This window comes from Globicephala melas, chromosome 5 (genome assembly GCF_963455315.2).
Source record: "Globicephala melas chromosome 5, mGloMel1.2, whole genome shotgun sequence".
NCBI classification, from domain to species: Eukaryota; Metazoa; Chordata; class Mammalia; order Artiodactyla; family Delphinidae; genus Globicephala; species Globicephala melas.
This window is the reverse complement of record NC_083318.1, coordinates 65,890,938-65,917,430: the sequence shown is the minus strand read 5'-3', so window position 1 is coordinate 65,917,430 and position 26,493 is coordinate 65,890,938. Positions and strand designations below refer to the sequence as shown.

General features: G+C 37.0%; 1 protein-coding gene across 2 annotated transcripts; it reads right to left on the bottom strand.

Moving 5' to 3' along the window:
- Window positions 1-1,246: 1,246 nt before the first annotated feature.
- TMEM33 (transmembrane protein 33) lies at window positions 1,247-24,716 on the bottom strand. 2 transcript variants are annotated; one of them, XM_060299276.1, is made up of 8 exons: window positions 24,582-24,715; window positions 24,342-24,413; window positions 21,117-21,211; window positions 20,404-20,591; window positions 17,067-17,134; window positions 15,988-16,121; window positions 11,078-11,161; window positions 1,247-6,961 (listed from the first exon to the last, which is right to left on the bottom strand). In XM_060299276.1, exons 2-8 carry the CDS (start codon window positions 24,384-24,386, stop codon window positions 6,832-6,834), a joined length of 744 nt encoding a protein of 247 aa, XP_060155259.1. In that variant the 5' UTR covers window positions 24,387-24,413; window positions 24,582-24,715; the 3' UTR covers window positions 1,247-6,831. The 2 variants fall into 2 exon arrangements, with proteins under 2 accessions (XP_060155259.1, XP_060155258.1); XM_060299275.1 differs by having other exon boundaries at window positions 24,342-24,716.
- Between the last annotated feature and the right edge of the window lie 1,777 nt (window positions 24,717-26,493).

The window sequence follows — 26,493 nt, the reverse complement described above, 5'->3', positions numbered from 1 at the left end:
ACCGAACTCAGGTTCTGCTGCTCGCCGCTGGAATGCCAATACTCAAGAGATGAGAGTGCTGGTTGGAAAGGAAAAGTTGCTTTATTCAGGAAGCAATCTGGGGAGAAGATGGACTGGTATCCAAAAATCAACTTTGAAGATTCTGCTTGACTATGAAAGTTTTTTAAGGGAGAATCATTTGGGGAAGAGGGATCTGACTTCCCATGTGCACTTTCTTCTGATTGGTCTATGGTGAGGTAACAGAGCCGTGTTCAAGGCATCTTGTGCTCGGCCTTAAGTTACCATTCTCCACCCAAGTGGGGGCCATAGTTCCTACAGAACTCAAAGATATTGTTATATTCCTTAAGGAGGAACCAGGACCCTGCCCCACAGCTGCACTATTGTTTCTTGACTGCTCCTCCTTTTTTCTGCTTTCGAAACTCTCCTTCCCCGATAAGCAATGGCTGACTGCTTCCTTGAGGAGTCACTCCATTCAACCAGGCTTAGGGAATGACATGACCTTTCCCTCCCCAAAGCTCAGAATTATTTCCTAAACAGCTTCAAATATCCCCATATGCTCAGGGAAAGAGCATTATGAATTAACAATATATGTTCCTAAGAGCCTATACCACTGAATCTTTAGGAAATCAATTCTCCTAACACTCAATTTATTGAGCTATCAAACATTTTTCCCCTTACAAGGACAACTCATTTACGAATTCAATATTTATTCACCTCTCAAAATTGCCTTTATACAACTGATTTCCATAATGCCTCTTAGACTACAATCTCTAAGTGGACAAGGATTTAACTTGCTTCTTCAGTGTTTTGCTTAGTACCAGTTATTAAAATTGCCACACAAAATATCTGCCAGCTCTAAACATCTGGAAGGGAAATATATTCCTCTATGTTATCCTATGTTGATTTATGACTCTGAATATACTGTGTATTGTGAATCATTTTAGGGTTACAAATAACTCATCCACTAGGCTGTAAATTTCACTAGACAAACAAGTACAGGAGAGCAAGCAAGTGAACAGCCGAGAGATGCACTACAATTTTTCTTTTCTTTCCAGTTTCACCTTAGCCCACATTTTTTTTTCCAGTTTCATACTAGATCACAAAATTACACCAGTTCTATTGTTTGTGATGAGCTGAAGACAAAAAAAGAAGTTCAAATTCACCTTATTCTAACAATAAGGCAAGGAAGAGCAATGGAAAGCTAAATTCTAAATGTTTTTTTGCAACATAACATTTTCAAATCAGCTTAAATCCAGAGAAATTTTTTTTTATTATGCAATTTGATTTTTACATCAATAAAATCTTAGATATAACAATACAGATGAGGGAACAACAATTTAATTTGTATTGAAATAAATATTAGGTATACAAAGCAAATACAGTGAAAAAGGGTCACAATAAATTACAAGTGGAGACATTATTTTGCTCAATCACCAAAGAAAGCCCTTGACACTTCCAATTTCACACCATCAAATTTATCATTCTTGCTGATTTAAGCAGAACACAAAACAAATATGGATCCCACGGCTTACTTTCACAGGTACCAGCACAGATAATTTAGTATGGTGATTCAATTTGAGAATCAGTAGGGACCAGTAAATCACTGCATAAAAGAAAGAGTGAATGAGGTCCTTTTTCCTTAGTGTCAGCAGGCTAGGATTATTATGTTTATTAGATTTTCTTGAAAGGAGTTCACATTTTCTCAAATATTCAGGAGCAATATTATGTCCCCTCTGAGCCCTACATTAGCATTTATGTGCTTTGATCTTGAATACAGGGGAATGATGAATTTTTCAATTTATTTTATAAATTTATACAGTCTGGATAGTATTCGCCTGAAGAGTATGTAACTCCCCAACCTGTATAATATTAGATATTAAAAATGGATTCAAAAGAAGTTACTAAGAAATGCTGACATACTGTGTATACAGATTTTTTAGTTCAATATATCCCATTATATAGAGAACCAGAAGTAATGCATTTATATATCAAGCAGTTTTTTATGACTCTCTTTCTAATCCTTGTGACCCTTTTACATTTGTTTCAATATATACATATCACAAATGTTATCTGCCCAAGACTTTGCCCATTTGGTCTCAACTTACAGATACATACGCAAGCAAAAATTCATATCAAAAGCATTTGTCTTATTTTAAAGTTACAAAAGAAAATAGTCTAGGTTGGAACTAAACTGTCATGAACCAAGAAAAAAAATGGTTAGTTTAAAAGTACTGAGCATATCAAAAAAGTAGCTCGGGAAAACTATGATGGAAAAAGTGAAATGATTCTTGGGCCTTTCCTTCCTCTGGAATGTGAGCTAATTTTTAGATTCCAGCAAAGATACCCAATAATAATTTTTCTCTATCATTTTCTAAGAAAAAGAATCTGTTTTAGACTAAAAAAATACTGTACTTTATCTCTTGTCACATCAACTCAAATTCAGTGCAGGTCAGTTTTCCTATTTGCGCTGCACAACAGGAGAGAGACTACTCTATAGTTAATCCCTCACACAGGGATGTGTTCCTTTCTAAGAACCCTCCCAAATACCACCTCTGAAGATAAACACGTCATAGAGTAATTACTACCAGGAAACCTCCCAAACTTTTAGCAGCTCCTTTCTTATCCTTAGTATCAGATCCAGTCACAACTTTCCACCCAGAATATTATAACAGGCCTGCTCATTACAACAATCTCTGGAAATAACTCCTGGATTTATAAAACGTATATGCCTTTGGTATATTATCTGTTGAGCTACACTATCATATAACCTATGTAGAATTCTCTTAACTCTAGAGAAATTCCAACGAGATGATAAGTGAAACTATCAATAGTTGTCTCTGCAACTCAAACTGAATTTACCAATCTAGGTACCCTTCCTAATATCCAAAAATTTCAATATGCTTTTGTATTATTGTGAAGTCTAAATTTTAAGAGATGGAACTAGTTACACCTTGTACACCTACAAAATGACCATGAACAAATTTTAAGTACCATTTTTCTACATACCTGAAATGAAGGAGAAAGAGCAATTTTATAATTGATGTGTTTAGGTAATTTAGGCACTTATGAAAACAAAAAAACGCAGAGAGACCATGATCTGAATAACACCAATAATTGTGGCCTATTCTACTATTTACCTAGGAAGCAGATATTAACAGGGTACTTCTTCCAGCTTTTGAACATTTCAATATTTTTAAAATGTACTCATAGTAAATGCTTACTAAATATTTACTGAATACTGAATAATTACATATTAAAGAGTCATGGAATTCAGGTCCTTAGTTTTATGCTGACTCAGGATTTAGTGGCATTTAACCTTCCAACATGGCCCATAAAACAGCTGAGGACTACTTGAGGAAAGAGTGCCACCTACTGCTCATAAGCATAACTGTGGTTACTTTCTCCCTTGAGGTTTTCATTACAGAATAAAAATCAGTCTCAATATGGGTGACAGCATTGAGGGTAGCAGATCAAAAGGGGATTTGGGTAGATGGGTGGATGGGAGCTTCAGAACTATATTAATTAAAACAGATTCCTTAGCATTAGATAAGGATCTTTACCACAATCCCTCAAAATTAATTTTATTCTTATCTCAAACTTAAAAAGAACAAAAACTCTCAGTTCTGCTCGTAGCATTATATACACACTTATTTTCCTTTTTTGGATGAATAATATTCATGTCCTAAACTCACAAACCTAAACTGATTTTTGATCCTGATTTTTGGGAGGAAAAGAAGTATTTTGATAGCTTTACAATTCTTAGTTATACAACAGACCATAAATCCTTCACAACTTCTGGTTTAATGTTAAGCATGCCTTGATTTTCCCCGTAAGGGAGGTTCCTAAATAACTAAATTCATTTTTTTTTTTTTAAAAAGGTTAGCTTTTGGGCTTCCCTGGTGATGCAGTGGTTGAGAGGCCGCCTGCCGATGCAGGGGATGTGGGTTCGTGCCCCGGTCCAGGAGGATCCCACATGCCGCGGAGCGGCTGGGTCCAGTGAGCCGTGGCCGCCGGGCCTGCGCGTCCGGAGCCTGTGCTCCGCAACGGGAGAGGCCGCAGCAGTGAGGGGCTGGCGTTCCGGGGGGAAAAAAAAAGGTTAGCTTTTTTTCTTGCTTACTTCTTCTAGGAGCATCTACCTTCGTGAATTTTACGCCAAGATAATTTAAATACTAATTGTTATTTATGAAATTTCTCTTTAGACTGATGTTAAATAGTTAATATTCATGAGGAATCAAGTATACAAATGGAATATAGAATCTTTGTTAGAAATAAAGTAGATTTTGTTCCACCTGTCCAAGAAGGTTTAATATCTAAAAGTACTAGAAGAACAGCAGCATTATACCTTCCTAAAGAATATTCTGGATGTTAAATCAACTTTTTTTTAAACCTGTAAGTAAAAATAAATTCAGCTATGCAGCTATAACTTCTCCTAGTACATTCATTCTATATACTCTATTTCCTTAATTTTAATTTGATAGATATGCAAGTTACCCTATAATTTCAGATGTCAAATTAGCTAGTTGTATGCATTCATACTGCAAAATTCCTAACTACATGTTCATGCTAACTAAACATCTAGTAATGCTCAAATTGTAAGATTTATTTTTTCATGAGTTTAGTAGTATTTTGTTTATAAATCAAGCCTTCCTTTAAAGAACATGAGCATATCAGAAATATAACTCCATTATGTGATAAAAGCATTGACTTTTGAAGCACAGAGGGTTTTAAATTGTAATAGTATTAATGTTATATTCTTTTTGTTAAACATGAATTATTTCCTTTAGGAAAATCCTTTTGACCAATAGTAATTTTCAACATAAAGAGGAAAAACTAAAAACAGAGGCATACTTATAGATCATTCGAAGAAACATCATCATGGTAGAAACAAGAGCACACAAAAAGAAAATTAATAAATGGAAAAACTGGTGAAATGTGAATAAGTTCTGTACCTTAATAGTTAATAGCATTGCTCCAGGGTTAATTTCTTAGTTTTAATAAATGTTGTATAGTTATGGACGCTGTTAACACAAGGAGAAGCTGAGTAAAGGGTATATAGGAACTCTCTTTACTATTTTTTACAACTCTTCTACAAATCTAAAATTATCTCAAGATTAAAAAAAATTGTAAAAGCAAACAAAAACACCTAGTAACTTAAAAGTATGCCTTCAGCTGCCAAAATTTCTTGATACAATTCAAATTTTTAAAAACGTCATTAGAAATCAATAATATATTGTTTACTTAACCTTATAATTACTTTATTGCTCTAGAAAGTTTAGTTTTTAAAACCATCAGATAGTGATACATAGTGATAGTGAGACTGCCCCACCCCTACAATCAGCTGTATACTACGAGGCTTCTCTAACTTAGTAGATAAATATTACAAAATTACAAAAGTAGCTGGTGACAGTTGAGCTATCAAGTAGGTATCACATTTCTATAGATCAAAAAGTTGAAAAAGAAAACTGATGTTACTGATAAGTCAGAGTATACTGGAGAAATCCAAGTTACATGCACATAGAAGAAAACTGGTCACAAAAAACCGTTACATTACTCTGTATTTACATTTTGCAAGGTTTTAAACATTTCCAATCATGCAACAATAAAGATCAGAATGAATTTTAAAAAGGAGTTAATGGAAGCTCAATGAACACATTTAACATATTATACAACTCAAATCACAGTTGCATAATACATCCAACCCCCCCAAATACAGCTGTGCGTTACACCACCGAAACGTGTACTATTTCCCCCACAATTCCTCCCCTGCCTCCATTCCCAGGCAATAACCTTTCCTATAAATCTTTCTATTTAACCTTTTAAGTCAGATTTGATGGGTAAGTATGTATAATCTTCGTTATTATTTCAGAACAGATACAAAGTTTAATCATGCGCTCAATCTTCAGTTACATTCCTTTCAAAAGGCATCTGAATTGCTGCAACTGTCTATGAAAATCAAGCCTAAGAAACTGAGAAAACTCACAGTCAAGAATCTGATCTAAGTAATTGTATAAACTACAGTAATACTAAAACCTATGTATCCACATTTCTAAAAGAAGGATTTCCTATTTGAGAAATGTTACTCAATGGGTCTGTGAAAGGAAAACTGTCCGACTACTGTATTGCTCTCTGATGTAAAACGCTTAGGTGACCACAAATATTTACCCAATTGGTTAACAAGCTTTCAGTTGGGCCTTTTTAAAAAAAATATTCAAAGCCACAGAAATAATTATGAAAATAAAATTTTGGAAGGTCATAGTATAAGATACATATAGAATTCCTATTATAATGGTACATCTAAAATAAATCTGTCCTAACAAAGCAGCACAAAATCAATTTAAAAGCAATTTGAAATTAAATACAGTGGGAAGTGTTTTTGTTAAAATCATCAACCAAAATTACTGAATGGCAAAAGAATACTGTCTCAAAATATACTGAATTTACATGTTAATGTTACTATAATGAACTCATGCCAGATATAAATTCAGGTTACCAATTAGATGAAAACACATTTTAGAGCTATTTTTACCAGAGAAATAAATGTACTTCATGATAAAGGCACAGCAGCATCTAAAGAATTTTTGATACATTTATCACAAGATTCAAACTTCCCTAACTATTAACAATACATTACAATAAAGTTTCTCAGAAAGTGTTTAAAAGGCTTGATTTAACATGCCAGGAAAATGATCATTTTTCTTTCGAGATGCATTTATGTAAATTATGTAAATTGCATTGAGGTCAGTTTTACACCTGGAATTAACCATCCATAGCAGAAGTACCAGCAGCTAACAATGCGTATTTATATTATATATAACTTAGCTGGATGTTAAACTATGCAACTGTTGGTGCCAGTCTGCTTATAAAGGCAATGCTCTGGAGACAAAGTCTTCTCACAAACAGTGGGCAAGCAGGTTTCATTATTAGATGTTCAACAACAATCCTCAGTTCATTAAACAAGGTCCTGCAACATAAAACAGTTTTCTTTCAGGAACCCAATGAAAAAGCAACGTAATGCAAGAGCAAATGCTAATGAAGGACTTTCCCACAGCCATTAAAGAATTTGAAGTCCAGGATGCACTGTAGGGAACATACAAAATAAAATTCCCCAAATCACCTGTTCCTTTTTCGGGGAAAAAAATCATTTAACAAAAGCATTTAATAAATGGCTCTCTCTGAGGGCTGAGATTAGGGATGATCTGTATCTTCTTTACAGTTGAGTCACATAATTTTCATATTTGACTTAGGCAAATTCAACTAGTTCTAAAAAAGAGACCAAGAAAGTGAAAATTATATAATATGAGCAATCCCACCTACTATTTCCTTAAAAGAACATACTGCCTCTTAGAGCTTTCCTCATCTGAAAAATGGGGCTATGTACTTATTGGAGTCACAGTGAAGTTTAAATGAGACAACACGGAAGATGCTCAATAAATGTTACCTCCCAACTGCATCATTCCATTGATCAAATAAGCTCTTGTTTGCCTTCAGACTAAATCCCACCTCCTCAACATCCCGTGCCTTCTGCAATCTTGTCTCAGTTGAATTTTCCTGCTTCATCTCCTACCACTCTCTGCCACGATGCCCATGTTACGCTGCCTGTTTTGAGCCTAGGCTGGCTGTGGATCACGACTTTGCCTTAACTGTGCCACTTGCCTACGAAGTACTCTTTATTACATACTGTAATCACACACACATCACACATATTGTACAGGTTAGCAGACACAAAATCATGTATACTGTACTGTAATTTATAAGTGCTTTAAAGAATCATGAAGGATAATTTTGGCTGTTCATATTTTTATGTGCTGACTCATCCTACATAAAGATACAACTTCTACCTTTTTGTATGCTGTGTTATTTTTATGGTTAGGAGAAGGCAATAATCTGTTTTTTAAAAGGATGTAATACACACTCACACAAAAACAGGAAGGAAATTTGGAAAGATGCACATTTATCTAAAAACCTGACCTTCTTCTTGTATCTCCTACCTTTGTGACAGCCGCATTACTCATGACTCTCCAAGGTTCCCAGGCCAGAAACCTGGAGGTCTTCTTTATATTATTCTTCTTCCCTAAGCCCCAAGTTCCAACCCTCCTAAATAGCTTTCAAATTTATCCCTTTTTTACCACTGAATTAGTTCAGGCTCTGGACTTCTCTAACAGTTTCCAAATTGGTCTTTTTGTCCTTTTGGTGAGCCTGAAATCCATCTTCTGGAATAGTATTTCTAAATCAGACCTTATCGTGTTCTCAACCCCTCCACATTACAAACTTCAAATGCTCTTCCTACCTTAGAATAAAGTCCAAACCCTTCCACATGATCTAGTTCCTGTCTCCCTTTCTGGGCACAGATCTTCACTACTTCCCTATATACCTCCTCAACTCAAGTGACAACTACTGGCATGCCAAGCGCATTCAGGCACCCACATGCCAGAACTCAGACTTCAAAAGGCTTGGCTCCCTCTGCACTGTGTGCCTTCACAGCACCTTCATCATCATACTGACTTATGTAGCTATCTAATTCACTCAGCTCTAAGTCCCTAGAAAGCAGGTATTTCAATCCCACATTAAACTTGTTATCATCAACACACAATCACTGTCTTCAGAATAAATGACGCTAATGAATCAAGTTAGAGGGCATCCTGAAAACACTCTAGTTAAACCCCTTCAGGTTACCGATGAGGCATGCCTCGTTCTCGTATTCATGGTTCTATCCCTGGCATAAACAACAGCACTTTCAGTGGTGATGAAAACGTCTGTTTGTCCAATGCAGCGGCCATCAGCCACGCATGGCTTCTGAGCACTTAACAATATGGTTAGTGTTGACTCAGGAATTGAGTTTTAAATTTTATGAATTTTAATTAATTTAAATTTAAATGGTCAAATGTGGCTGGTGGCTGTTCTATTAGCACAGCTCTGCACAATCTACACTAGACATGAACAAAGGACTCATATGACTAACTTGAGAATAAATATCGTGATAAGTGAACATGGTACAAACTGGCTATATAGACTGTCTCATAACCCTTAACAAAAAAAAAGTATAGTGTAGAAAATGTAGTTTATAGCCTGCTTATCAATATTTATAAGCCCAAATATTTTTCATTACCTTTCCACTGTTTTGATTAAAATGTGTACTAATGCGAGATGTTTATTAGCACATATTTGTGTTATCTTATAGCACTGCTATCCTTTCTTTTCTATTCCACTGAATACTTCTACATTTTTATAGGTAATGATATGATTTAAGGATATGTGGAGAAAACAGGAGTAGAGAAGAAGAGGATATAAAGAAGCAGAGAAAAACAAATCTACTGATGAAAAGTGGATGCCAGGGTAGGGAACCAGAATATGATGTCTAAAATGAATACAAGAACCAGAAACCAAAAGGGAAAAACTCATGGAAGCAAGTAAAATTAAAGGTTTATTTTTTACTAGGAACTCATTAAGAACCTATGTCTAAAGAAAATAAGCTCTATTTTAGGAAGTACTGTGAAAAAGACATTGTCTGTGAGAACATAAAAACCCCTTCAAAGGAGAATAAGAAGCATAAAAAAAGGAAAATAAACTATTAAGAACCTAATAGAATCTAAGCACTTTTAAAAACACTACTTCATTTCACCTCCAGAAGGAGGTTTTTCTCTCTGTCAGTGAAGAAATTAAAATTTAAGTAACTCGCCTGAAGTCATAACGATGGACCTGGCAAATGATGGACCAGCATTCAAATTCAGTTTTTACTTTGCTTGTGAAAATATAATAGAGATCATGCTAACACACTCACTGGATTTCTGGCTGAATTCTACTACATGATGAATTTATTTTAAACGTGAAAACAAAAACTATGTTAACATTAGTATCTGAGTAACATATTTAAGAAGCCATTAAAAACAGCTATTCAGGGACTTCCCTGGTGGCACAGTGTTTAAAGAATCTGCCTGCCAATGCAGGGGACATGGATTTGAGCCCTGGTCCGGGAAGATCCCACATGCGGCAGAGCAACTAAGCCCGTGTGCCACAACTACTGAGCACGCGCTCTAGAGCCTGTGAGCCACAACTATTGAGCCCACGCACCTAGAGCCCGTGCTCTGCAAGAGAAGCCACCATGATGAAAAGCCCACCAAAATAAATAAATAAATATATTTTTTAAAAAAGAAAAGCTATTCATTTTTGTTTTCTTCTAATTTTTGAGATCAGAAGGCACAATTTATTGTACATTAATTTAAGCCTCCGTTCCTCAATATTATGATAATTTACTAAAATATTTCTCTGCTTCATTTTTCCACTCCAAACAATTCTGCACAGGCTATCAGAAAACTATTATGATCATGTCAAAACCATCATTCCTATACATCCAAAAAGTAAGTTCCAAACTTCTTACCCTGAAACTCAAGAAGTTTTATGATATGGCTCCAATATACCTTTTAAATCTTTGCTCCAAGCACTCACCATTCAGAATTTCCCTTATAGTCAAATAGGTCTACTCAATGCCCCTTAAACTCTGCTTTTATCTTCTTGCCTCTGAACTTGTTCTGTTTTCCTACCTAAAATGCTTTTCCTTATTCTGTCTATTCAAAGGCTTTAATCCTTCTAGAACAAATTAAAATCTCTATTTTGTGAAACTTTCCTGGGCTCTTCTCTCTTCTGGCTCAATGATCTCTCCCCTGTTGTGGACTATAGTACTGATCTAGTAGAACAAACATTGACAATTCATCATAGATTGACATGTGAATACCATATCCTAAACTACTGCTTCCTTTCTCATTATTTGACATGTGTTTTTTGTTTCTTCAACTAGGAAAGTGCCTTGAGAGTGGGACTTATGTCCTACACATTTTAAACTCCTTAAGCTTTAGCACTGTTTTAGAAGTGGTCAAGAAAAGTCTAGTCTTAGTGTCTGAAAAGAAGTACAACCACCTCCTCATCAATCCTAGGTAGTTCTAAGGCCAAAACTTAAATTCACAAAAACACTGCTTGCTTCTAAATTCTAATATAAAAGTTAAACAACTCTTAAAAGTTACAAATACTGAATTTCACAATACTCTTAATAAATAAAACAGGTTTAAACTAGTCACCAGCTTACCGACAATATGGATTTCTTCGAGAGGAGTATCGAAGAGTAAGGAATCTATAGTATATAAAAGGCTGGAGCAAACTTCCTTGACCACTGAAATAAACAAATACAAGGGCAATAAATACACATCATCAATTCATATGTATACTCTCAAAATTTAAAGGCAATTTAATTGGAGAATGTGTGTGTCTTCATTCATCAAATGGTCACAGTATTATCTATCGTATCTAAATCCAAGTTATTCATGTATTTATGTAGGTATTACTTTTTTAAATTTTTAAAAGCTTTTAAATAAACCAGCAAATATTAAATAAATGCTTCAACAATTACCACTAATAACTGATAATAAAGTTTTAAAACTTTATAAGATATTTAAAACGAAAAGTAATTTATTTTATATAAGCAAATAAGAAAACTAATAAAACCACACAGGGTCACTAGTAAATTTACATAGCCTACACTATTTTTCTTCGTTTAAAAAACAATGACAATACCTCAACAGTCATATATATGTTTATGAAATTCTAAGTCTGGAATACTTTCCTAGGAAAAACTATCTTAAGATATTCACTAAAATAACTACAGATAAAATGCAGCAACAAACTAACATGGATAGTTAGGTAGCAGGGCTAAGTAAATCATATGTTTGATGGACTTGGTATGCAACTACTTAAAATCTTGACTATGAAAACTACACAGTAACTCTGAAGAAAGCAGAATATAAAGCTATACATATTACTACAACTATATTTTAAAACTTTTTTGGGGAATAAATGCACTAAGATGCTAAATATGGTTTGTTTTTTAGGTTAATTTTTTTTAGTCCCACCCCTCACCCCCCACCCCTTTTTTATTTCTGGCCACACCATGAGGCTTGCGGGATCTTAGTTCCCCAACCAGGGATCAAACCTGGGCCCCTGCAGTAGAAGCGTGGAGTCCCAACCACTGGACCGCCAGGGAATTCCCTTTTTCAGCCTTTTTTCCCCTAAACTATGTGATATTACTGTCATAATAAAAGTTTACATGATTACAAACTTATAACTAAATGTAATATCCACCTTCCCCAATAAATCATATAAAACTTTAACTCTTTAAATTGAGAAATTCACATATTACAGAAAACATTAAGTAGAAAAGAATATTCAATGAAAAACAAATTTTCCATCAGCCAAGTTAGTTCCTTCCTCAAAGTCATAGCATCCTTCCAGAAATTTACATAAACAAGTGTATATAATGACTAACACACAGTGCTCATTTTGTAATGCACTGAATCCATTTAACTCTAGGAGGGAAGTGGTATTATCATTCTGATTTTAAAGATGAAGAAACTGAGGCAGAAAGAAATATACATGTCTTTAAACACACACACCCCAAAATATAAATGGGGAATACCCTACACAGTTCTCAACCACTTTTAAACTTATTATATCTTGGAGATCATCCCCTATCACAACACATAAATTACCTCATTCTTTTCACAGCTTCAAATATTCCATCTTATGCATGTACTATTATGTAACAAGCTCTCTACTAATGAATAAAACTACAACGATCATCCTTTTACTTGTCTTTGCACATGTGTGTGTGTATATGTAAGATAAACTCATACGCTACATGTATAAGAAAACTCATAGAATGTTCACTTTTAAATACAGAGCTTTATGCATTACTGCTACAAGTTTAACTTAATAAAGCCTTCTAATATCAGACTGTGTTTCTACCATGAAAGGTAGCATTTAAGGAATAATGACTTAAAATTGTTTTTAATTTTACAGTTTGCGTTGTAGTCAAGTGACACACTTGAAACATGAATAGCTTTTCTTATTAGGGATTGAATAAAACTTTATTACTTAATTTTAATTTTTTAGAATAACAAAGTGATTCCCCTATTTAAATATTTTTGGTAAATTCTCATTTCCTTTACAATCTTAAAAATTAAAATCAACTTGTACATAATAAGTGTTTAAATAAAAGATTAAGTAGCACAATTGACTTAATATACCAGTATAGTCAAAACTTGGTGCTCCAACAAAAAATTCACTGCAGTTCCAAAAATGAGGCTTTTTTTTGTGTGGGGGAGGGCTGTGTTGGGTCTTCACTGCTGCGCACAGGCTTTCTGTAGTTGCAGCGAGCGGGGCTACTCTTCGTTGTGGTGTGTGGGCTTTTAAGTTGTGGCTCACGGGCTCTAGAGTGCAGGCTCAGTAGCTGTGGCGCACGGGCTTAGCTGCTCCACGGCCCGTGGGATCTTCCCACACCAGGGATCGAACCTGTGTCCCCTGCATTGGCAGGCAGAGTCTTAACCACTGCACCACCAGGGAAGTCCCAAAAATGAGGTTTTTGTTTAAGTGTGCCTGGCATCTCAGCATTTCATTGTAATTCTCTTAAGCTTACCTAAAAGGAGAACAAATTATTTTGTTTATTAACCAGAATGTGGCGGTTTCAGATATAGTCACCAATTACCTCCACATGAAGAGTGAGTTTTGGTAGCTACATTTTAACTTTCACCCAGGTACATGAAACAAATCACAGAACCTCATATGACTCAAGACCAGATGACCCAAGAAAAAGAAAAATGAGCAAGAAAGTAAGAGGGCAAAAGGTTCCTTTTACCAATTAAAATGTTTAAGTGTATGATCAGGATCACAAAAAAGAGATGAACTAACTTCTAGGGTGTAAATTTCAGAGTGGAATCATCGACAAATACAGTTGCATCAAATTCTATACCCAACATTCATGGTACGTTACAACTAGAAGGAATTTTGGCAATTACTTATTTCAACTACTACTAATTTTTTAAGTGTAGAAAATCAAGGCTCAGAAGGCTAAGTTAGTGGTCAAATCAACTAGAATCCAGCTCCCAAACACCCAATAAGAAGTCTTCCCATTGTATCATTCCAGGACCCTATTTAGATTATATTATCTAGTTTTGAACCCCACAACTTAAGCAACATGTGGTGATCCTGGAGTTTTCAGAGAAAGATGTTATTTATAAGAATGGTACAGATGCATTTATGAGGAAATCTAGAAAACTCTATTACCAGCTTAAAGAAAGAGTGCTAAAGAAAGGAGTAACTGCCAGGTATTTAAAAACCTTACTAGTTAACCAAGGCAATGAACATTAAAATGAAATATTTCATAGACAAAAACAAGTTTGTTACAAATTAATGAGATTATGGAAAATAGGTAATACAGACCTATTAGAGGACAATTTGGTACGGTCTATTAAATATAAAATGCACCTAGCTTAGACTCAGCAAAAGTACAGACTCGCACAAAAGTATAAGCAGACAGGTAAAAAAAATGTTTACTGCATCAACATTTGGAAAAGTAAAAATCTGGAAACAAATGGCCATCAACAGGGGAATGGGTAATAAAATATAGCATAATAATATGATGGAACACTATACAGCCATTAAGTGAAACAAACCAGAAATATGAATGTCATATAAATAGGTCATGAAAACATACTGTATGAACGAAAAAAGCAAGATGCAGACAACTGATGCCTTTGATATAAAATAAAAACTAAACAAAGGGACTTCCCAGGTGGCGCAGTGCTTAAGAATCCACCTGTCAATGCAGGGGACATGGGTTTGAGCCCTGATCCAGGAAGATCCCACATGCCACGGAGCAACTAAGCCTGTGTGCCACAACTACTGAGCCCACGTGCTGCAACTACTGAAGCCTGCACACCTAGAGCCCGTGCTCTGCAACAAAAGAAGCCACCGCAATGAGAAGCCAGCACACCGCAACAAAGAGTAGCCCCCGCTCGCCTCAACTAAAGGAAGCCTGCGCGCAGCAACGAAGACCCAATGCAGTCAAAAATAAAATAAATTTATTAAAAAAAACCCAAAAGGGCTTCCCTGGTGGTGCAGTGGTTGAGAGTCCGCCTGCCGATGCAGGGGACACGGGTTCATGCCCCGGTCCGGGAGGATCCCACATGCCACGGAGAGGTTGGGCCCGTGAGCCATGGCCGCTGGACCTGCGCGTCCGGAGCCTGTGCTCCGCAACGGGAGAGCCCACAACAGTGAGAGGCCCGCGTACCGCAAAAAAAAAAAAACCCAAAAAACTAAACAAAGCCCCGTACCCATAAAATAATAATATATATTTTCTATCCATCTGTGTAAGTACTTTAAAAGAACTACATACATGTACCCATATCAAACTCCTTAGCTCTGGGAAGGAGAGGACAGAACCCAACTAGGATTCACAGTCAAATGGTATTTTAGCTTTTATTTGTAACGTCCTATTATTTGAGAAACTGAAAATTGAAAAAGCAATAATCTGGGCAGAAATGTGGTTTTAAAACTTAAATGCAAGAATATAGGTAGGTCAATACTATCCTAAAGTTCTATTTTTAAAAGGAGCCTGCGTGTCCGGAGCCTGTGCTCCGCAACGGGAGAGGCCACAACAGTGAGAGGCCCGCGTACCACAAAAAAAAAAAAAAAAAAAGAAAAAAAAATGGAAGGCTTTCTTTATTCATGCATTCCTTCTATAATTAACATACGAACAAAACATGGAGGTGGTAGTAAGCAACTAATAATACCAGACCTTAATTTTTCAGATTTTTCTCTAGTATGGGAAAAATCATCTCAATAATGTTAGAATGGACTAAACTAGCCTTCCTAAGATTCTTTCAAAAGTAGTTATTCTGAAATTAATTTTCAAAATGTTAAATGATAAATCACAAGGAATAATAAAGAAGACAAATGCCTAGGTTTATCATAGTAAACTACAGGAGTTTACTATACTCTCAGGTTCTCTACTATCATCTGAAAAGATGATTGCTAAAATCCATCTTAAGCTCTGAATCTCAGTATGTACTTCAACAGATGTAAGCAGGATAAAATTTGAGTTGATACATTTATTATGTTCACTTAGACACCAGCCTCCTAAAATAAGTATATTTTTATTCTTACCTAAAAAGCATAAAAACTGTAGCAGGCATCAAGAATATTTCATTACAAGCAATGAATTTCAGAATATTCTGTTGATTAGTGCTTAATTTATCCAAGAGAGATCTCAGCAGAGGTAAACTATTTGAACCCTTTGCCTAAAACATAAGAAAAAAAACATTAGAAATAGCAAAAGCATTTTCGATCACTCAATTATTTTCTTTCTTTAGATAAATTGCATATCCAATACACAATACAACCAAAAGACAATTATTTGAAAATGATGATATAAAAATGTACAAATTATTTAGGGACAACATTTAACGTATTTTCCTGCTTTATTGTATTTTCTATATTTGTAGAGTTAAATAGAGAAACAACTTCAATAAAAGTCCTTTTCATTCATAGACACTTAATCTTCCTTATTTCAAGAAAAGTCGTGGTTATTTCTCTCCAACCATAACAAAACCTGGCTACCCAGAAATACAGTTAAAGTATCTGTGAATCCTTAGTTGATTAAAGGTAGAAATTACAGAGTCCAATTACTGCTGTGATCCAAGAACTATAGGGATAAATAAGGCGGCCAACACAAGGCACAATTCTGGATATTTTAATTCAAATTTCAGTGCACATGCAGTCAATCTGCCTGGCACACTGCAGTTACTAGGCTTAATGATCCAACCCAGTAATAAGAAAAAAATTCTAGGAAAGTAGCAGTTCTGAACGTCAGTGTAAAAGAAATTTGGTACACTCTACACACATGGTATGTTAAAATTACTGACAGAACAAGAGATCTCTGACAACTTATCAAATCAAAAATATATGATTTTTTTTTTAAATAAAAAGATCTATTTCAAACTTCAGAAATTACTCCAGGAACTGGGGGGTAAACTTGAATACAACCCCTTATCTACAAAATGTACTATTTTATCGAAACTTAAACAGTAAAAAATACCAAAACTTTCAAATCACGAATTCAGAGCAAGTTTGTACGGAATACAGGACCTTTTTGTGACAAATGCCCAAATGTCTTAAAACTCAAATTTGTGTTAACTATCTGTAAATCCAGGAGTCAAAAACAAAGCCAGCACAATTTTACTTACATCAAGGACCTTTTTCGTGTATGTGGCAGCATGAAGTAAAGAAAACAGCAAGACTGGGAAAATACTCACTGAAGAAAATAATTAAGGAAAACATTAAAAATTCATCAAGCACTTTGCAAAACAGGCTATGTATTATGTTCAAATATACAGATCTAAAATGGCATCTGCTAAAAATGAGTTCAGTGATGGCTTTTGGTCTACTGATACACTTTATAAAATGAAGGTTTTTTTAATCTGTAAAGAAGAAAGTCAACTTGCATTTTTTAAACCTCATAGTTCTTTTTATGAAGAAAATAGTGAAAAAAGCTTTTTCACCTATTCCTATTGGATAAAATATTGCGAACATTGGCTAAATTAAGTTGAAATCTAGGCCATCTCAAAGCGTTAAGTAATACAGCTTTTAACCCTACAATGGTCATCCTGGACAGAATAACTTAGCCTTCAAATACCAAAATAGTCTTTTGTACTGCTTTCATCAACTCAGTTGCTTAGGAAAGACTATAGAGTAGTGGTTTAAAGAGTAGTTCTCAAATTTTCCTCAACTAAAGATGTTTAATTCTTTCTTTCCTACAAGGACCCCATTATTTTGAGATACTGTTCCAATCAAGCTTTTACAGTTAATGTGTTCTCAATTTGTACAAATAAAAAAGACAGTGTATATTTGGTTTTGTATATAGTCAATTGAGAATCTCATCAGTTTAATTACAGATGTGAGCAAAGAATCCTTATATTTGAGTTTCACTGTTTGGCTTTATGTCATAGATAAAATATACAATTTTCATTCAGCTTTCTGAAAAATGGAAATTGCTCAAAAGACTTTACACCAATTTCTGCTAGGTTGATAACAAAAAAACCCCACTTGTCCAAGTTATTTCCATGAAATGATATAGACAGTTAATTATGAAGGGCAAAAATACTTGTCCTAAAAATAGTAGCAATTTCTAAGAAATAAACCATTATATTTTTCTACACCAACTGAAAGCTTGGTGTGAGGGAAATGACCACTACAGCATAACCTGAGTATCAAATTCATTATAACCACAACTCATCATTTAAGACCCAAAGGTTCCTAAGCTCCAGGTGGCTAGTAAACAATGACCTATAGCCAAGTATTATAAAAATCCTAACTCTCTAATATAAATGTTCTCCGATTAATATCCTCACTAATTCTTCTGTGCCATTCATAAAATTTAAGTAAAATGCCAATCTCCTGAGTAGAGATCATACACACACACACACACACACACACACACACACACACAGAGTTTTACACTTTTAACAGAATCCTTAATTCAGAGTCAAGATATCTGGGTTTCACTCTTGGCTCTGACACTAACTTCATTTCCCTAGGCCAAGTTCCATCTTCTGTCATATGAATTTGCAGCGATCAAACCTAGGGATTTCTAATGAGTCTTACATCTCTAACATTCTATAGTTCACAAATCCTTGATAAGAGATTCATAACCTTAGCATTCATTGTTACATTTAAACTATTTAGAAAACACAAGGGGTGAAGAGTGTACAATAGAAAAAGGACAATACAACACCTTTCTAAGAGCAAAGATCACAACATGACTTTGGGATCACCTTTATTAACATAATACCCAACTACTTTAGCAATCAGATTAGTATTTCTTGCCAATTAATAGTTTATGTTATTCCCACTGCATACTCCCCGCTCCCCTCCCTGTAAGAATTTAAAGAACATTAAATCCTTAATCTCCAACATTCCCTAGAGATGGCCTAGCAAATAACTAATTGGATAGACAAGGCAGAGAGGTTGTCTTCACTGTCATGAGTCATTTGGCACCGTCTCAGGATTCAGTCAATAAAACTGTCCCAGAGGTCAGTATTGATGTATTCAATTTGCTCTACATTAATTATCTAGAAAACACAGCTTCTATCATTTGTTTTTCTTTTCAAAGAAATTTTAAGCTAGTAAGGGCAGAAATATGAACCTCTATATAGTTTCCCATTATATCTCAGAAAAGCAAGAATTTTAATATTGGTGATTATAAAGGACCTCAATGAATGTGGCTGACAAAAGCAGGTCAACACGATGATATGCCAAACAAATGTGCTTATCATTTACAGTTGTAGTACAACAATTACCTAGTGAGTTTTACCTACATTACTACTCACTTGCCAATGTGATGCCAGGCAAGTTACTTTAAACTCTTTGAGCCTCAGTAGCCTTATCAATAATATAATGCTCACTATAATTTTTTTCAGAGTGTTGCCAGGATTAAGTATGTCAAGTCTGTATATACTGGCAAAATAGGTGCTCAAAAAAATGTCACTTTCCTCCTATTCTCTTTTCCTTAAAACTTATAAACAATCTATTTAAAATTTGATACTTCATGAACATAGAAAATATTATCTAAATAGGCAGTATTTAGTGTTAGAGATATATTTTATTGTGCTTTCCATTATGTACAGTTGTATCATAATTCAAGAACACTTAAGAACAGTACTTTTGAAAGTACAGAATACTCCCCTGAGGGATGATTCATAGGGGGGCAGGGGTGGGGGGTGGACAACCTATTAAAATGATTAAGTTTAGGAAACACTAATAATTCTTAGGTCTCACAATGCACACTACCATATCAAAGGTCCTACAGTAAAGAAATCTATTTAACAATGTTTAACCTATTGCTTCCCAAACATACCAAACTGCAGAATCCCTTCCCCTCCTTTTTAAGAATACCTACTTTTATCCCACAACGTATTTTGGAAATGTATAAACATACAAATTCCAAATGAGTTATTTAATTCTCATTGGCTCCAGAGAGTATCCATGTGTCCTTATATTCTACTCTATCCATAGCAAATACTAATTTCTATTTATTTTATTAATTATCCCATTCTCAGCTTAAGTTATTTCTTGATTAATTTCCATTTGTTTCTAGCTCACTGGGAGTTGAAAGAAAGAGCTGATGACTTCTCTTTTCTTAAGGCAAGGCATCTGGGCATTTTCCCAAAGAATGTGTGAATTAAATGAAAGAAACATATATTAAAATAAGTCCTCCATAGGCTTGTGCTTTGAATCTGAATTTTAAAATACCCATTGCTAATAAAGAAGCTTACAAGAGGCAAGATCAAAGATACAAAGTTTAAAATTCCCAATCAGCTCTTCAAAATTTGGACTTCACATTTCAGAGTCAGAAATTCTTACACTTAATGTATCTTCATTCAAATGAAGCGCGAACAAACCAACCAACCCAGGCTTCATGGAACACCCTCATTGCTGAATCCTTCCTGTAGCAAAAAATAATAAGAAGAGATCTCCTATACACTCAGTAGGCAATTTCACTGTCAGAAAGGTACAAAAGGATACTTGTAACAGGGTAGGAATTGACAAAGATGAGTGAATACAACAGGTAGTGGCAGCTGTCCTCTAACAAAGCCTGGGCCAGGAATGCTCTGCTTAACTGGAAGTGTGGTAATCTTTGGTGCAGCCTCAGAGCACTAGTCAGAGCATTTGCCAGCAAAGCACGTTGGTAAAAGCTTGCTGCTTCATGCAACCTGCAAATTACCAGGGGAGAGGTTATCATGAGATGTAAACAACTACTGTGTCTCTTCCTCCTTTGTGAATTGCATCACAATTGCACAATACCTAAATTTATTACTTGTCAATAGAAAAAAAAATTGCTTGACCCTACTATACCTTTTTAGAAGCATCACTTTATATATATACCCAACTGAATTTTTATTTATTTCTATTGAAGCATAGTTGATGTACAATACCCAACTGAATTTTATAAAGCAGTCATTCTTCCTTTTAACAATCAAAAATGCAAAAAAACCATGAACTTATCTCATCCCCACATCCATTTTCTCTCAATTTTCAATGTGATGTTACTTTTCACAAAGCACATGATATAAAATATACCTCCAGTTGGTATTACTAGAATATTAGTGCCTTAAGGATGAGACCTGTGTCTTATTTGTCCCTGAACCCCTTGCAGTTTAACAAGTATGACACCTAAAAGGTATTCCAGAAAAAGTGAACAAGTGAATACCAAAGGCAGAAACATGTATAATACATACCCAAGAAGAGGCAGAACAAACAAAGCAGAGCAGTAAACTGTGAACAAGCGAGAAAGCCACATTGCCGTGTCCAGTTTATTGGCCATCAAGAATTGCTGAATGTAAAAAGAAAAATACTGTAGTAAATTAAGCTTGCAAATTATGTTTTTAAGGATGAATATTATGTAGTTTTATTCCTATTCAAAATGTCTCAATGCCCCTGTAGCAATTGTTTAAGATCATTAAGTGTAAACTCTTAGGGCAACTGTTTCATGTATATGCTCAGTAACAAAGCCAAACTCCCTATAGTTTTTTTTTATTTTATAAGTTTGTTTGTTTGTGGTGGCTTCGTTGCTGTGAAGCATGGGCTCTAGGTGCACAGGCTTCAGTAGTTGTGAAACGTGGGCTCAGTAGTTGTGGCTCGTGGGCTCTAGAGTGCAGGCTCAGTAGTTGTGGCGCACAGGCTTAGTTGCTCCGCGGCATGTGGGATCTTCCAGCGCCAGAGCTCGAACCTGTGTCCCCAGTGCTGGCAGGCAGATTCTGAACCACTGCGCCACCAGGGAAGTCCCCTCCTTATAGTTTTGATATGGAAAGGATAGGAAGTACTTAAACAGAAAAATACCAGTTGACATTAAAAAAAAAAGACTAATTAGGCAAGAAAAATTTAACTACAATTGTCTGTATTCCTTCAACACTTGTAATACTGGCTTCACCTACTTTAAAAGAACATTAAATAAGAATTAATTGCTCTCAAGAGAACCATAATGCTTATTCTTAGAAAAAAATCTCAAATTCAAACAGGCAAGTCTCAGGTCTGAGTAAAAAGGCATCACACAAAGCCAATTTGGACTATATCAACCTTACAAAGGAGAAATGTAAAACCATGGTAATAGTCACTTAGCCTCTGGATGATTTGCCAACGTACACACAAAAGCCTGGCATACTGTAGGGGCTCAAAATATGGCTGTCAGGTGTTAATGGCACGTGACATTGTGCCATTATTCTCACCTCCGATTTTATGACTTTCTTCATCCTCTTGAAGCTCCCTGACAAGTCTTAGCCTGGTTTCTGCGGCCCTGGATTAAACTTCCATATATCACTTTCTTCTCCATTTTTTCCTCATTCTATCTTTTCTTTTGCTTCATTTTGCCAACAGATGTGTCCATCATCACGAATGCAATAACTTAAAATCAGTTTTCTCATTCAAACTGTATTGTGTATTCAAATTCTAAAGTGGCTTTTACATTTTTTGATAGAACCTACACAAACAATTTTTACATCAAGACCCAATACAGACATATGTGAGTATATAAAATAAAAATCTCACAAAAACAATATTTATCTTTACTATGTGTGATAAATTTTGGTATTTTGTAGTCTATTTAATGTTTTATAAACAGTGTTTCCATGAAAAGGATTTCAAATCTCACTAATTGGTCTTAACCTGGAGTCTTAAACACTGCTCAAAGCAATCTAACTTATTTATCATTTGAAAGAAGATATAAAAAAAGTTTTGGGGAAAAATGCAAGTATCTTTTAAAATTCAAGGATGCTTTTTATTTAATTTTATTGCATGCTTTCTAACAGTATGCAGGTAATTTCAGATATATGCCTCCACTTTATTCTACCCAATCCTACTACTGTTACTCTTCTAAAGTTAAATGATCACCAGTAGTCAAGTGGAAGGATGAATCCAGCTTACAGTGCTCAGTTTCTCTACAAATATTCAGATTCTACGTGATAGTTTGAAATTTAATTTTAGAACATTTTCTTTAAAACCTATTTGTTTACGGTGTTCATTTGGTGATAAATCACTAAACTGTGCATTTCATCTTGTACACTTTTATGCATGTGCATTTTACTACACAATTTAAAAAAGGTTTAAAAAAGCGTATTGGTTTACATTTTAAGAGTGAACTGACTGACCATGTTACAAATAATTCAGGCAAAAAATATAATGCATCTTTGGGTGAAAAAACTATTGAGGAGAAAAATTATTCACACAATCTTAAAGTATCATGACATAGAACACTTTTTATTTATAAAGGGAAACAAGTTATCTTTACAACAGAAACTCTGGTGGACACCACCTTAACCAAACGATCAAACTTATCTCCAATGATGAGATAAATCAACATAAAATGTTTCCTGATATATATAATGCCCTGAGAAGAATGGAATATCACTTATTTAATATTCCTACCAAAATGTTTAACCTGAATCTAGTCATCTGTAGGGGGAGGGGGGGTGGGAATCAGACAACTCCAATTTGAGAAGCGTTCTGCAAAACAACAGGTCTCAACTCTCGAAAGACAAAAATGGGAGGAGGACAAGGAAACTGTTCCAGACTAAAAGGGACCAAAGGCCAGGAAACACAATGCACACTTCCTGATTTAGTCTGGATAAGGAGGAAGAAGCTTTAAAGGACAACTGAGGAAATGTGAATATAAATTGTGTATTAGGTTGATAACACGTATCAACGTTAAATTTCCCAAATTTAACTGCAAAAATTGCTGTGATAACTGCACTGTGGTCACGTAGAAGAATACTGAAGTACTTATGGGTTAATGGTCATGATGTAAGCAACTCTCAAATGGTTCAGCAAAATTAAGGGAAGAAAAAAAGAAAAAGTGTGCATATAAACTGACGTTGCAAATGTCTGAAAAGAAAAAAGTCACTCGGCTCAGTTCACATACTTAGTGTTTAAAATCAGAGGACAATTATGCTTCTGGTACAAGAAACTAGTAAGCAGCAGGCCTGCAACTTAAAAATAAAAAAGTTACAAAAGCATAGTAACATTTCTCTTCGTAAAACGACGAAAGGAAAAGAGAACGACCGCTCCCCTCTTTCTGCTTAAAAACGGGCACAACGGTTCTGGGCCAACACGCGTGTGCGGAACAAGGCGTGTGTCACGCCTCGACCTCAGGTGGCATCTTCAACCTTAGGACACAGGACAGGGACCGAGGGGTGGGAAGAAGCAAGAAGGCCCAATCTCCGCAGCATACAGGTGGGCATGCAGGTGAGCGCCACCTGCTCCAGGCCGGCCTGGTGTCGCTTCAGAAACAGAAACCTGTAGCTCCCTCTAACGTCTTCGCTCACGATCGGCCCTCTCCCCACCCCCACCCACACCAGTAATCCCAGTCCTGAAAGCAAAGAGCCTCTGCAACGCCTCGGACCCGACTTCCAACACTTCCTGCTCCTTCCTAACTTGCAAATCAAGCCACACGGCCCTGCCCGGTCACTTACCACTGCGCCCGCCCCTCGGGGGCCGTTCGGGGCCGTATCCGCCATGGGGGTCTCACACACGCGTCTGGGACGCTGCAATCGGAAAGGGAAAAGAGCGAAGGAAGGTCAGCGCCCGGTCCGCGACTCCGGGAACTGGCTTTCCTGCTCCCGGCGGGAGCTTCCGAGCCTCCTCAGAGCAAAGGACTCGCCGCTTCAGTGCAACGGACTGTCCCACGGGTACCCGCAGCGGCCAGGAAATACCTGTCCGGCACCGCCAAGAGCAAAGCTGGGTTTCTAGAAAGAGCGGAGAGAAGGCGGAGCTTCGCAACAAGGCCCTACAGGGCCGAGGTAAGGCCGCCGGCTCCAGCTTATTGCCGAACCCGGAAGTGCTCCTTTCACTTCCGTGGGGAAGAGGCGGTGACGCAGAGGGGAAACCCGCAGCGGTGCCCTGAGGCATGACGGGAAGTGTCGTTTTTCTGGCTTCGGCTTCCCGTGTCGTGCACGCCAGTTGCTCTGTAAGCTAAGAAGCGAGGCTGGCCAAGCAGCTTTTGACTCATCGTTACAGCTCAAAGATGGTCCTCCCTGCCCATGGCAAACCACGAAGGCTCTCTACTCCCTGATATCGAAGCCTCAGAAATGTCTTCTTTGCTGTTTTGTTCCAGGGGCTCGCAAGGCCCTGTGGTGCTACTTCTAACATTAGTTCTTTCAGCAAGCACTTCCTGAGGCCTGCTGTGTGACAGGCTCCATACTTGGCAAAGAGGATAAAAAGATGGTTGTGACACAGACTGCGGGAGAGAGAGGCAAGATGAAATCACGGCACACTGCTTGTGCCCTATGCAGAGAGGCCGAGTTAATCACAGGAGGCCCTAATCAGAGGGGTCTGGGAAGGGTTCCTGGAAAATCTAATTCTGGCCCTAGGTTCTGAGGTAGTTCAAGGAGAAGGTAGCTGCATGGGGGAGGGTATTGCAGACGACAACAGAAAGCGCGTGAAGCAACAGGACAGAGAACTTGTTCAGTATAACCACAATGAACATGCCAGTGGAGGCGGGGATGGGCGCGGGAGGCGTGTGTGTGTGTGTGTGTGTGTGTGTGTGTGTGTGTGTGTGTTCCGGGGAGGATGTGCATTGTGCAAGATCTGGGTTAGAGAGGCCAGCAGGTGTGCTAAAGAGAGAATCTGAACTTGACCCGAAATCCAGAGAACCGTGGTACAATTTTAAGAAGTGTGACATTGTGAGACATAAAAAGATCACTGGAAGCAGGATAAGAGGATGATCAGAGAGGCAAATCAAAAGCCTGGTGCTTAATAGGGAGGCCATTGCATATATATAGCAGAGAAGTGATGGGATTCTGAACCAGGCAGTGTTATGGGGGAAGAGAAGAGGAAAGATGACTTGGAGAGGCCATCCAAGATTTGATGACTGACTAGATATGGGTGTGCTGGAGAAGGAAGGTCATCTTTTTTTTTTTTTTTTTTTTTGTGGTACGCGGGCCTCTCACTCTTGTGGACTCTCCCGTTGTGGAGCACAGGCTCCGGACGCGCAGGCTCAGCGGCCATGGCTCACGGGCCCAGCCCCTCCGTGGCGTGTGGGATCTTCCCGGACTGGGGCACGAACCTGTGTCCCCTGCATCGGCAGGCGGACTCTCAACGACTGCGCCACCAGGGAAGCCCGGAAGGTCATCTTTTGAGACCTAGAGAAGAGCTGTAGAGAAGGAAGACTTAGAAGAGCAGGACATTGAGAATAAAATCTGAGGGGTTTGGGGGCAGGAACCTGACTAGAGATATACAGGCAGCTGGTACCCCACTTGAAAACCATGACTCTGTAATACTCTGACTTCTCTTAGATGTGTAGATTTCCACCAGTAGCCATGAGTAGTTTAGGAGCTAGTCTGCTGTAGCTGACAAGTCAAATGGTGCCATCTTGAAATCAAAGTAGGGGCTTCCCAGGTGGCGCAGTGGTTAAGAATCCGCCTGCCAATGCAGGGCACATGGGTTCGAGCCCGGGTCCGGGAAGGTCCCACATGCCATGGAGCTACTAAGCCCGTGCGCCACAATTACTGAGCCTGCGCTCTAGGGCCCACGAGCCACAACAACTGAGCCTGCATGCCACAACTACTGAAGCCCGTGCGCCTAGAACCCGTGCTCAGCAACAAGAGAAGCCACCGCAATGAGAAA